The 12923-nt window shown below is 39.1% G+C and overlaps 1 protein-coding gene across 6 annotated transcripts in view; it reads right to left on the reverse strand.

Annotated features, from left to right (window-relative positions):
* MIGA1 (mitoguardin 1) overlaps positions 1-12923 on the reverse strand; it is a 107721-nt gene that overhangs the window by 84576 nt on the left and 10222 nt on the right. For 5 of the 6 annotated variants that reach the window (XM_008265037.5, XM_017346160.4, XM_089300452.1 and 2 more), the window contains exon 3: positions 743-920. In XM_008265037.5, coding sequence (XP_008263259.1) covers positions 743-920 — 178 coding nt within the window. Of the gene's footprint in view, positions 1-742; positions 921-4310; positions 4365-12923 lie in introns of all 6 variants that reach the window. The other variant, XM_089300453.1, reaches the window with a different exon arrangement.

The raw sequence follows: 12923 nt of genomic DNA on the forward strand, positions 1-12923 counted from the left end.
GAACCGGAGCCCATATGAGATGCTGGCACTGCAGGCAGAGGAGTAACCTACTGCGCCATGGCGCTGGTCCCAAATATTTTAACAGCGGGTTAAAAAATGTGCAGTAACGGGCTGGTGTTGTGACATGGTGGGTTGAGCCACTGTTTAAAATGCCAACATCCCCTATGGGCACTGGTTCCCGTCCTGGCTGCTCCACTTTCAGTCCAGCTCCTGGCTAATGAGCCTAGGCAAATAGCAGACAATGGCCCAGATGCTTAGGCCCCTGCAACCAGCACCCTTGTGGGAGACCAGGAAGAAGCTCTTGGCTCCTGACTTTGGCCTGGCCCAGCCCCAGAGCTGCAGCCATTTGGAGAGTTAGGCAGCTGATGGAAGACCTCTCTCTATAACTCTGCCTTACAAATAAATAAAAATAAATCTTTAAAGTACAATCAAAAATTTTATTTAAAATGTACAATTTACTTGTCTATAATATGTTATGTTACAATATGATATTGAAATACAAATATAAATGGACAGATGCATAGCAAAGCATTATGAGTTATCTCTGAATAGCAGAATTTCAAGCAATTTTAATTTTTTCTCTTGGGTTACCTGTATTTTCTAATCTTTCTAAAATGAACTTGTATGAGTTAAACATTAAAGGAAAAAATTTTGAAGACAAAAACACTTAAATCACTGCACTCCAGTTATGGTTTGCACATAAAATTACTTCTGCTGATGCAAGCTATCTATTTCCACGTACCTTTATCTGATGCTGCTTTTTTAGTGTATTCAAGTATGAGGTGCTCTGGTTCCCATGGTAATAGTTTCCCTTTCTTCTTTCCACGTCTTCTTTTAAAGTGATGGGCCAGAAAAATTACAGATATAGCACTCACTGCAGTTACCACAAACAACTTTTTAGCTACTGGTGAAAATTTGATCTGGAAGAGACAGTTTAGATTGAAAAAAAAAATCTCTTATTTGTTCACTTAAAACAAGAACATAAAAACTGCACTTAGTTCTTAATCTAACCTATTTCTATATATTACTAAGAGAATATGAATGTAATTTCACTCTTCTAATAAGTTATCCCAATCTGATTTAAAACTTTAATGAAATAATTCATCTCTCACTGCTTTTTAAGTTCTCAAGTAAACAGTATCAGTCAATGGTACTATAAAATATTTCAATCCCATTAATATGTTTTTAGCAGCTGATTAATTCATGCAACTGAATCTGTCTCAATCATGCAAGATTTTTTAATTATAAAAATGCTGAAACAGATTTTTCAACTGAGCCTTTTTAAAATATATCTGGAAATTTGGGCAAACAATTCAATTTCTAAATATGAAGGTACTTTAAAAAGTTCATATAAAATGGAATTTCAAAAGTTTATTTTGGGGGGCTGGTATTGTGGCGTAGCAGATAAAGCCACCTCCTGCAGTGCTGGCATCCAATACGGACACCAGTTCAAGCTTGCCCTAGCTGTTCCACTTCCGATCCAGCTCTCTGCTATGGCTTGGGAGAGCAGTAGAAGATGGCCCAAGTCCTTGGGTCCTGGCTCCTGGCTATGGATCGGTGCAGCTGCAGCCGTTGTGGCCATGTGGGGAGTAAACCAGCAGATGGAAGACCTCTCTTTCTCTCTGTAACTCTGGCTTTCAAATAACTAACTAACGGCCGGCGCCATGGCTCACTAGGCTAATCCTCCGCCTTGCGGCGCCGGCACACTGGGTTCTAGTCCTGGTTGGGGTGCCGGATTCTGTCCCAGTTGCCCCTCTTCCAGGCCAGCTCTCTGCTGTGGCCAGGGAGTGCAGTGGAGGATGGCCCAAGTGCTTGGGCCCTGCACCCCATGGGAGACCAGGATAAGTACTTGGCTCCTGCCATTGGATCAGCGCGGTGCGCTGGCAAAAGGAAGACCTTTCTCTCTGTCTCTCTCTCTCATTGTCCATTCTTCCTGTCAAAAATAAAAAAATAAGTAAAAAAATAAATAAATCTTTTTAAAAAAGTTTATTTTGGTATACAAAAGTCTGAAATTCATTTATAGTTTTTTATAACACATTTTCCATGAAACTTCCTACTATCTAAATAGGCCAATGTACCCACGAATTATTTAACAAATAATCACTCAGAATCTTATAAAGTACCAGGACTGTACCGTGAATTAGAATCTTATTGTAATTCTATTCACTAAGCAAATACAAATATACTGATGCCACTGATAAGCTAGGACTGGGTAAACAGAGGTCACAGACTTTGCTCCCCCAAGCAGTGTACTAACAATAGACAGATATATTGGCAAATCATTACAAATACAGTACAGTATGATAAATACAGTTATACAAGTATTAGTACTAATATCATAGCAAGAAGCAATCAACTTCCTCTTGGGGACAGACATTATTAATCACCTAAAATGCAAAGTAACTCTAATATAAAGCTAAATGACTAGGATACAGAGAGCTGGAAAAAGTTACAAGATAAAACCAGACAAACGTTAAGTTCTCAACTCTTTTTTTAAACTCATTGGAATGCTGACTAGAAGACAACCAACTGGCCTAAAACACTACGAAGCATCAAGTATTTGCAGGGAGAGGTAAGAACACACTACTAGTAAGAAAAGGTCAGTGGCATAGCTGAATGTGAGCTTCTAAGAGAGGATGACATACCCTCCCATGCAAACACAGGGGCAACCTGTACCTTTCTGCAGGTTTTACCTTCATAAATCACACTTGGCATTCACAGAAAAGTCCTTCTGGAGAGAGGCACAGAACTGTAACCAGTGTCCTTCTCTCCTAACCCCACTAAGGAACAAAAGCCTTAAACTGTGGGATGTAGCTTTAACTTTAGAGAGTAATTTATACCATTCTACGCTTATATTAAAGGAAGATAATCAAGTCAGGAATCTAAACTGTCAGCTTAGACTAGAAGAAAATAAATCCACCACAAGATGCAGATCAAAGTAATGATTAAAGCAGAAATCAATAAATCCATCAGGTTTGGGGGGGGGAGGAATCAGTAAAACTGACAAAGCTCTAGCCAATCTAATCAGGGTGGGTGGGGTGGGTGGAGTGGTGGGGGAGAGAAAGGATGATACAAATCACCAAAATCAGGAAAGAAGAATCATCTCACAGATACAAAAAAGGACACAAAAAGTAGTACTCTGAACAACTCCAAGCCCATAAATTTAACAATGTAGATGAAATAGACCAATTCCTTTAATGACATAAACTGCTGAACTCAGATAACATGAGTAGTTACATATCTATTTTAAAAATTGCATATGTAGGGCCGGCGCTGTGGTGCAGTGGGTTAACGCTATGGCCTGAAGCGCCAGCATCCCATATGGGCGCCGGTTCGAGTCCCGGCTGCTCCTTCTGATCCAGCTCTCTGCTATGGCCTGGGAAAGCAGTAGAAGATGGCCCAAGTCCTTGGGCCCCTGCACCCGTGTGGGAGACGCGGAAGAAGCTCCTGGCTCCTGGCTTCAGATCAGCACAGCTCCAGTCATTGCAGCCAACTGGAGAGTGAACCAGCGGATGGAAGACCTCTCTCTCTGCCTCTCCTTTCTCTGTGTAACTCTGACTTTCAAATAAATAAATAAATAAATCTTTAAAAAAAAAAAAAAAGCAGTGGAAAGGAAGACCTTTCTCTCTGTCTCACTATCCACTCCACCTGTCAAAAAAAATTAAAAAAAAAAAAAATTGCATATGTAGGGGCTGGTGCTGTGGCATAGCAGGTAAAGCTGCTTCCTGCAGTGCCAGCACCCCAAATGGATGCCTGTTTAAGCCCCAGCTGTTCCACTTCCAATCAGCTCTCTCTATAGCCAGGAAAAGCAGCAGAGGATGGCCCAAGTCTTTGAGCACTTGCACCCACATGGGAGACCTGGAAGAAGCTCCAGGCTCCTGACTTCAGATTATAGTTGCAGCCATGTAGGGAGTGAACCAGTGGATGGAAGACCTCTCTCTCTGTCTCTGTCTCTGCCTGTCTGTAACTCTGCCTTTCAAATAAACAAATGAATCTTTTTAAAAAAAAATTGCATATGTATTCAACAAAGAAAACTGAAAACAAGATCCTACAAAATAATTAATGAAGAAATAGTACCAACTCTACACAATGAGAACACTTCCAACTACACAACGAAAGACTACTTCCCAGATGTTATGAAGTATTATTTCTATTAATGGCAAAACCAGATTAATGCAAAAGATGAAAAAAAAAAAAACGACAAGGACACCACACAGACAGACAGACACACACACACACACACACACACAAACTATCGGCTGGGACAGGTATTGGAACAGCAGTTAAGGTGCTGTTTGGGATGTTCCTACCTTGTATTAGAGTCCCTGTGTTTGAGTCCCACCTCTGCTTCGGATTCCAGCTTCCTGCCAATGTACACCATGGGAGGCAGAAGATGAATGCTCTTTTATTTATTTATTTTTAAGAAACTCGTTTATTTGAATGGCAGTATTACAGTAATAAAGGGAGGAAGGAAAGGACAGAGACAAAAATATCTTCCATCCACTGGTTCATTCCACAAATGGCCAGTGCTGTGCCAAGGATGAAGCCAGGGGCCTGTAACTCCGTTCAGGTCTCCCACACACAGGCAGGAGATGCCCAAGTACGTGGGCCATCCTGTGCTGCTTTCCCAGGTGCATCAGCAGGGAGCTGGATTGGAAGTGGATCATCTGGGACTTGAAATGGCACTCATACGGGATGTGCTGACGTCACAGGCGGCAGCTTCACTCACTGTGCCACAATTCTCAAAATATAGTAAGAAAATTAAAATCCAATTAAATTAAAGTAAAAAACGTGAGTACATACATCCACAAAGCAGACGTACAGATAGGAGATAAGCATGAAAATACGCTTAATATCATTCATTGCTCATTAGGGAAATGCAATTTAAAACCATGATGGGATTCCAGAATATATCTACATTAGGATAGCTGAAAATAAAAACACCGGCCTTAACAATGTTACAACCACATTAGAAAATAGTATGGCATCTTCTTTAAAAAGTTAAATACACATCTATCTTATGATTCAGTCATTCTATTCCTAAGTATTTAACCAAGAGAAACAAAAGTTCATGTCTACAGCAAGACTCACACAGGAATGTTCTTAGCATCTTTATAATTTTTAAAAACACGGGAAAAAATCCAAATGTTCACCAACAGGTAAATAAGTAAACTGTGGTACAACCACACAATAGCATATCACTCAGCTTTAAAGTATTAACTGTTGATACGTGAAACAATATGGATCAATTGCAAAATGGACTGACTGAAGAATTCAGACAAAAGAGCACAAAATTAAAAAAAAAAAACACAAACTTTAATTCCATTTATATAAAATTCCAGAAAGTGCAAACTAATCTATAGTGAAAAACCAGATCAGTGTTTGCCTGAACAAGTATAAGAAGTGGATTTGACATGGAGGTGAAAGAAGAGAGATTACAGAGATGGAACTTGGAGGGATAATGGATATATTCTTTATATTGTAGCAATGATTTCTTTTATTCAACTTTTATTTAATATATATAAATTTCCAAAGTACAACTTTTGGATTATAGCGGCTTTTCCCCCTATAACCTCCCTCCTACCCGCAACCATCCCATCTCCCACTCCCTCTCCCATCTCATTCTTCATCAAGATTCATTTTCAATTATCTTTATATACAGAAGATCAACTTAGTATATACTAAGTAAAGATTTCAACAGACTGCACCCACACAGACAAAGTATAGAGTACTGTTTGAGTAGTAGTTTTACCGTTAACTCGCATAGTACAGCACATTAAAGACAGAGATCCTACATGGGAGCAAATGTACAGTGACTCCTGTTGTTGATTTAACAATTCACACAGCTAAGTGAGCACACTCTCTTAAATTGCCAAATCTACTATGTCCAAAATGCCGAATCTAGCTATTTAATGTGACACAAATACAAAGTTAAAACCAGTCTGTAAATTCCTAACAGGGATCACTTTTCAGTTAAAATTTAAACACCTAAGAATAATTGTGTGTTAATTACAGAGTTCAACCAATGGTACTAGAACAAAAAAAAAATACTAAAAAGGATAAAGTCTTACAATGTACATCAACCGTCAGGACAAGAGCTGATCAAGTCACTGTTTCTCATAATGTCCATTTCATTTCAACAAGTTTCCCCTTTGGTGCTCAGTTAGTTGTCGCCGATCAGGGAGAACATATGATATTTGTCCCTTTGGGACTGGCTTAATTCACTCAGCATGATGTTTTCCAAATTCCTCCATCTTGTTGCAAATGACCGGGTTTCGTTGTTTTTGACTGCTGTATAGTATTCTATAGAGTACATGTCCCATAATTTCTTTATCCAATCTACTGTTGATGGGCATTTGGGTTGGTTCCAGGTCTTAGCTATTGTGAATTGAGCTGCAATAAACATTAAGGTGCAGACAGCTTTTTTGTTTGCCAATTTAATTTCCTTTGGGTAAATTCCAAGGAGTGGGATGGCTGGGTTGAATGGTAGGGTTATGAAAAGTGATCCCTGTTAGGAATTTGGAAAACATTATGTTGAGTGAAATAAGCCAATCCCAAAGGGACAAATACCACTTGTTCTCCTTGATAGGTGACAACTAACTGAGCACCAAAAAGGAAACCTGTTAAAGTGAAATGAACACTATGGGAAACGGTGACTTGATCAGCCCTCACCCTGACTGTTGATGAGCAACTTGATATGTTATCCCTCTTAGTATTTTTTTTGTTTGTTCTACTTAACACTTTTGGTTGAATACTGTAATCAATACACAATTCTTCTTAAGTGCTGAAACTTAACTGAAAAGTGATCACTGTTAAATGTAAGAGTGGGAATAAGAGAGGGAAGAGATGTGCAATTCGGGACATGCTCAAGCTGACTTACCTCAAACAGTAGAGTTAGAAACATACCAGGGGATTCCAATTCAATCCCATCAAGGTGGCATGTACCAATGCCATCTCACTAGTCCCAGTGATCAATTTCTGTTCACAATTGATCATAATGATAGGACTAAGAACCAAAGGGATCACATAAACAAGAATAGTGTCTGCAAATACTAGCTGATAGAATCAAAAAGGGAGAGAATGATCCAACATGGGAAGTGAGATACACAGCAGACCCATAGAATAGCAGATGTCCTAAACAGCATTCTGGCCTCAGAATCAGCCCTTAAGGCATGCGGATCCAGCTGAAAAGCCCATGAGAGTATTTCAGGCATGGAAAGCCAAGACACTCTGGGGGGAAAAAAAAAAAAAAAAAAACTAAATGAAAGATCTCCACGAGTGAGATCCCAGTGGAAAGAACGAGTCATCAAAGAAGGAGGTACCTTTCTCTGAAGGGAGAACTTCCACTTTGACCATGGCCTTGTCTAAATATGATCAGAGTCAGTGAACTCAGGGGGCTTCCATAGCCTTGGCAGCTCATGACAAGAGCCTAGGGTGATTACTGATGCCATAAACAAGAGTGTCAATTTGTTAAGTCAACAACAGGAGTCACTGTGCACTTACTCCTCATGTAGGATCTTTGTCCTTAGTGTGCTGTACATTGTGATTTAATGCTATAACTAGTACTCAAACAGTATTTTTCACTTTATGTTTCTGTGTGGGAGCAAACTGTTGAAATCTTTACTTAACGTATGCTAAACTGATCTTCTGTATATAAAGAGAATTGAAAATGAATCTTGATGTGAATGGAAGGGGAGAGGGAGTGGGAAAGGGGAGGGTTGTGGGTGGGAGGGACGTAATGGGGGGGAAGCCATTGTAATCCATAAGCTGTGCTTTGGAAATTTATATTCATTAAATAAAAGTTAAAAAAAAAACCAGTCTGTAAGACATAAAATGTGCTTTTCTAATGCGAATTCAAATATAATATAGATCAATTCACTTTTATTAATATCCAAGTTATATTCATGTCATGTATTGTTATACAAAAGATCCATTCAAATATACAGTTTTCTCATGAAAAAAGAAACCTTTTCTATAACAAGAAATAAGACAACAAATTTTACAAAGATGCTTCTCACAAGTAAGCTAAACACCACCAAGCTTGAGAATCTCTAATATTTCTCCTATGACTTCTCATTTTTGTTTTTCCTTTTCTCCCAGAAGAAAGTCAATTACTTCCTCTTTCAGTGTTTGGAAGGCTGGAAATACAACATCTCGGAGTCCCAAAGCTCAGACGGGCTTTCTGAGATGAGACTGTCCATTTCCTTCCTTCAAGTAGAATGAAAACTAGACACATCTCATTCAACACTAACAGTCAGCTTGAAGGCTAAGCAGTGAGAAAACAATGAAAGGCATTTAAGACACCATTTCTTGTGCTCAGCTTTCACAACCTTCCCCATTCCACAGCCAAATGAGCTTGTCAATATCCCCCCATAATTTAAGGTTCTCTAGAGACAGAGAAGAGATATTTAGTCATATAGAAGTTTTCTCACTCACTCCACTTATTTTTTCTTATTAAGCATAAACTTCACACCAGAACTAAGCTATCTACTACACCAACACAGTACATACTACATCTTCTTTTTGGGAGTAGGAGCAGTCTGTTTTCTGTTGAGCTTTAAGTTCAGACAGGGACAGGAACTAAGTGTGTCTCTTGCCCACCACTTTTTATCATGACATTAGATGCTTATATTTTGAATTAATTGCTCTGATAACTAGAATACACACCATGCAAACTGTAAACTTTGGGCAAGCCTCTTAATGCCTCCAAATTTCAGTTTCATCATTTGTCAAATGAGGATGGTATCTTTAATATATGGGTGGTATGAGAAGAGGTAACATACACTCAATAGGCACTCAAAAATAAATGTTAGCTCTTATTAAACTTTGCCTTACAGAATTTTATTTTTAAAATAAATATTTTATTTTGGAATAATTTGGTTTTACAAACTGCAAAGATAGGAAAGAGAGCTCCCATACACCTGTCACTCAGACCTAATGCTAATATCTTACATAATAATAGTGCTCATGTAAAAACTAACATTAGCACAATAGTTTTACCTAAACTATGGCTTTGCTCTGATTTCATCAGCTTTTCCACTAACATTACTTTTCTATTCCAGGATCCAATCCAAGATACCAGACAGCAGCTAAACAGATTTTATTTTTAAATGCTTAGCTAATTCTTGGTCTTACTTGCCAAACACTCTGAATTTACAGAAAAACAGAATCTGCTTATATTAAGATGATACACAGGAATAACATACCACAGTAATTCTTAAGACTATCACAAGGTAACAGATTCAAGTATTTTGTTTAATCTATCTGTTCATTAAACAAAAGGAAAAACTATCTAGAAAATGTAGTATTTAGTCCTTAAATACTAAGGTACTTCAAAAAGGTCACGTAAAATGGAATTAAAAGGTAAGTTTATTTTGCTGCCAAAATGTTTGATAGCATGCATTCATGGAGTCTTCAAAGTGTTCCTGGACCATGTGTCTTACAAAACTATGCACAGATTTGAAAATTTTGTGTACCAAAATAAATAGATCTTTTACTTCCATCTTTCTAAGACCTTTTTGAAATACTCACATAAATGACACAGGGATGTAAAATAGGAGCTAAGAATTTTTAAAACTTTACTCATCTTTACTGTGGGCTAGACACTACACATTTTCATCCCTTTGAAAGATGGTAAAAACGGACAGGTGAAGTAACTTGCTCAAGATCACACAATTTCATAATAGTGGAGCAGGAATCAGGGTGATTATAGAAGGTATGCTTAAATTCATGTATGCTGTGCATTATCTATTGAAATGACTCAGCTGCACTGATGACAGATCTGATTATGCAATTTTAACTGAATCACATCTAACATGGATTATCAATTTCTAATGTACAAAGAAAAAGTCTCATGTATGTCTTTTTTCATGAAAACTAAATCCAATTCTAAAGGTAAGAACTATCCAAATGACAATACTGAGCTTTTCCTACATGATGTTTCACGGTTCTTTCATGCTAATCAAACTATAGCCCACTCAGTTCCGGGGTCAGCAAATGTGTGTAAAGTCCAGACAGTAAAATAGACTCTGAAACATAAGAGCTTCGCTTCAGCTACTTAATTCTCCTGTTATAGTAAAAAAGCAGTCAACGACAATACATTAACATATCAGCATGGTTGTATTCCAATAAAACTTCATTTACAAAAACAGATGGTAGCCTTTAATTTGGCCCACAGGCTATAGTTTACCAAACCATCTCAGTGCATCCCACAGCAGGGAATGAGTTTTGTATACCAAAGGTCCTGAGTCGAAGTAGAGGATGTATCCTGAAGTTGACCTGCAATGACTCTCCACGTAATTTAATAAAATATCCCACGAACATCCTGAACACTAATCTGGGCCCCAGAAAATTATTCCTAGAATTGAAAAGCAGGTATTACAGTGGCATCAATGTGGAGAAAGTGCCCAAAAAATCCATAAGAGAAATCTAAAACACTACTGGTTTCAAAAATTAATATTTTAGGGGCTGGTGCTGTGGTGTAGCTGGTAAAGCCACTTCCTGCAAGGCCAGCATCCCACATGGGCGCCAGTTTGGGTCTAGGCTGCTCCACTTCCCATCCAGCTCTCTGCTATGGCCTGGGAAAGCAGTAAAAGATGGCCCAAGTCCTTGGGCCCCTGCAACCATGTATGAGACCCAAAAGAAGCTCCTGGCTCCTGGCTTCAGATCAGCACAGCTCCGGCCATCACGGCCAATTGAGGAGTGAACCAGCGGATGGAAGACCTCTCTCTCTCTCTGCGCTCCTTCTCTCTCTGTGTAATTCTGATCATCAAACAAATAAATAAATCCTTAAAAAAAAAGCAGTATGAAGATGTTAATAAAGGCACATGTATGTATATATCTGTGTGTATACATATTTACTATATATATATAATATATATACCATACACAGATACAGATACACACGCACACATATACACACAAGTAATTATAAAGCCAGTATTTACTGTTAACAACAGTTTGTAACCCCACTTTTTGTTTTCTATGTGACTTAAGGGACAAGGAATACAGTGAGTTTAGTTATTAAAATAGGAGAAGCTGGGTATAGTTCATTAATTGTGATATGAAATGTTGATAACAGGGGAAGCTGGGTTTGGGATATATGGGAACTTTTTGTACTACTTCACAAATTTTTTTATAAACTTAAAATTATTCTGAAATAAAAAGTTTTTTTAAAAGAGACAAATAGGGGCCAGCACTGTGGCATAGTGGGTAAAGCTGCCACCTGTAAACCGGCCTCCCATCCAGGTGCTGGTTCAAGTCCCAGCTGCTCCACTTCTGATCTAGCTCTCTGCTAATGTCCCAGGAAAGTAGAAGATGACTCAAATACTTGGGCCCCTGCATGAATGTGGAAGATCTGAATGAAGCTCCTGGCTCCTGGCTTCAGTCTGGCCTGCCCCCAGCTGTTGTGGCTATCTGGGGAGTTGAACCAGCAGATTGAAGATTCTCTCTCTTTCTTCCTCTCTCTCTCTCGTTCTCTCTCTGTAACTCTGCTTTTCAAATAAATAATTTTTTTTAAAAAAGAGACAAATATATTCCTGATTTGAGATACTTTTAAATTATTCTTTTAAATTAGTCTAAAAGCTGGTATTATTTTAACATTGGCTTGTAACTTGACATTTTGTTTTCTACATGATGTTAGAAACTAATATACTTAAGAAAATAATTTTTAGCTTATCCTTTGGATATACAATGTATAAAAATGTAATTTTGGGAATTAAAAACTTAAAGGAGTGAAAACAGAGCTGTAAAATCATCGAGCTTTTGTGGCTGGCACTGTGGCATGGTGGTGCCGGCAACCCAGGTGGGTGCTGGGTCAAGTCCTGGCTGCTCCACTTTCAATCCAGCTTGCCGCTGGTGTGCCTGGGAAGGATGTTTGGACACCAGCACCCATGTGGGAGACCCAGTAGAGGGTTATAACTATAGGATATAAATGCCAATAACAAAATAATTACAGAATATACACAAACAAAATGAGAAAGAAATATAAACGTTTCACTGGCAAAAGATCAATTAAATACAAAAGAAAACATTAATGTAGAAAATGAGGGGCGTGGCCAGTGCCGTGGCTCACTTGGCTAATCTTCTGCCTGTGGCGCCGGCATCCCATATGGGTGCAGGGTTCTAGTCCCGGTTGCTCCTCTTCCAGTCCAGCTCTTTGCTGTGGCCCGGGAAGGCAGTGGAGGATGGCCCAAGTGCTTGGGCGCCTGCACCCGCATGGGAGACCAGGAAGAAGCACCTGGCTCCTGGCTTTGGATTGGCATAGCTCCGGCTGTAGCAGCCATTTGGGGAGTGAACCAACGGAAGGAAGACCTTTCTCTCTGTCTCTCCCTCTCACTGTCTGTAACTCTACCTGTCAAATAAATAAATAAAAAATCTGAAAAAAAAAAAATGAGGGGCAATAAATTTATAGGCCATAGAAAAAAATAACCAAATGATATGTCTCTCCTTAATTAGTAATTAAGTGTAAATGTATTAAATGCTACAATCAAAAGACATAGATTGGCAAATGGATAACATTTGAGCCAACAATATGCCGTCCATATGAGCCAACAATATGCTGTCCACAAGAGATTCAGTTTAGATACAAAGACACAAATAGACAAAAGTTATGGGGCATTGAGGCCGGCACTGTGGCACAGCGAGTTAAAGCTCTGGCCTGAAGCGCCAGCATCCCTTATAGGCGCTGGTTCTAGTCCCGGCGGCTCCTCTTCTGAACCAGCTCTGTGCTATGGCCTGGGAAAGCAGTGGAGGATGGCTCAAGTCCTTGGGCCCCCGCACCCATGTGCTCCTGGATCCTGACTTCGGATCAGCTCAGCTCCGGCCATTGTGGCCATTTGGGGAGTAAACCAGCGGATGCAAGATCTCTCTTTCTCTTTCTCTCTGTAACTCTCTCTTTCAAATAAATAAAAACAAATCTTAAA

The sequence above is a fragment of the Oryctolagus cuniculus genome, chromosome 7, assembly GCF_051225735.1.
Source record: "Oryctolagus cuniculus isolate XC-2025 breed Fujian yellow rabbit chromosome 7, ASM5122573v1, whole genome shotgun sequence".
Taxonomy (NCBI): domain Eukaryota; kingdom Metazoa; phylum Chordata; class Mammalia; order Lagomorpha; family Leporidae; genus Oryctolagus; species Oryctolagus cuniculus.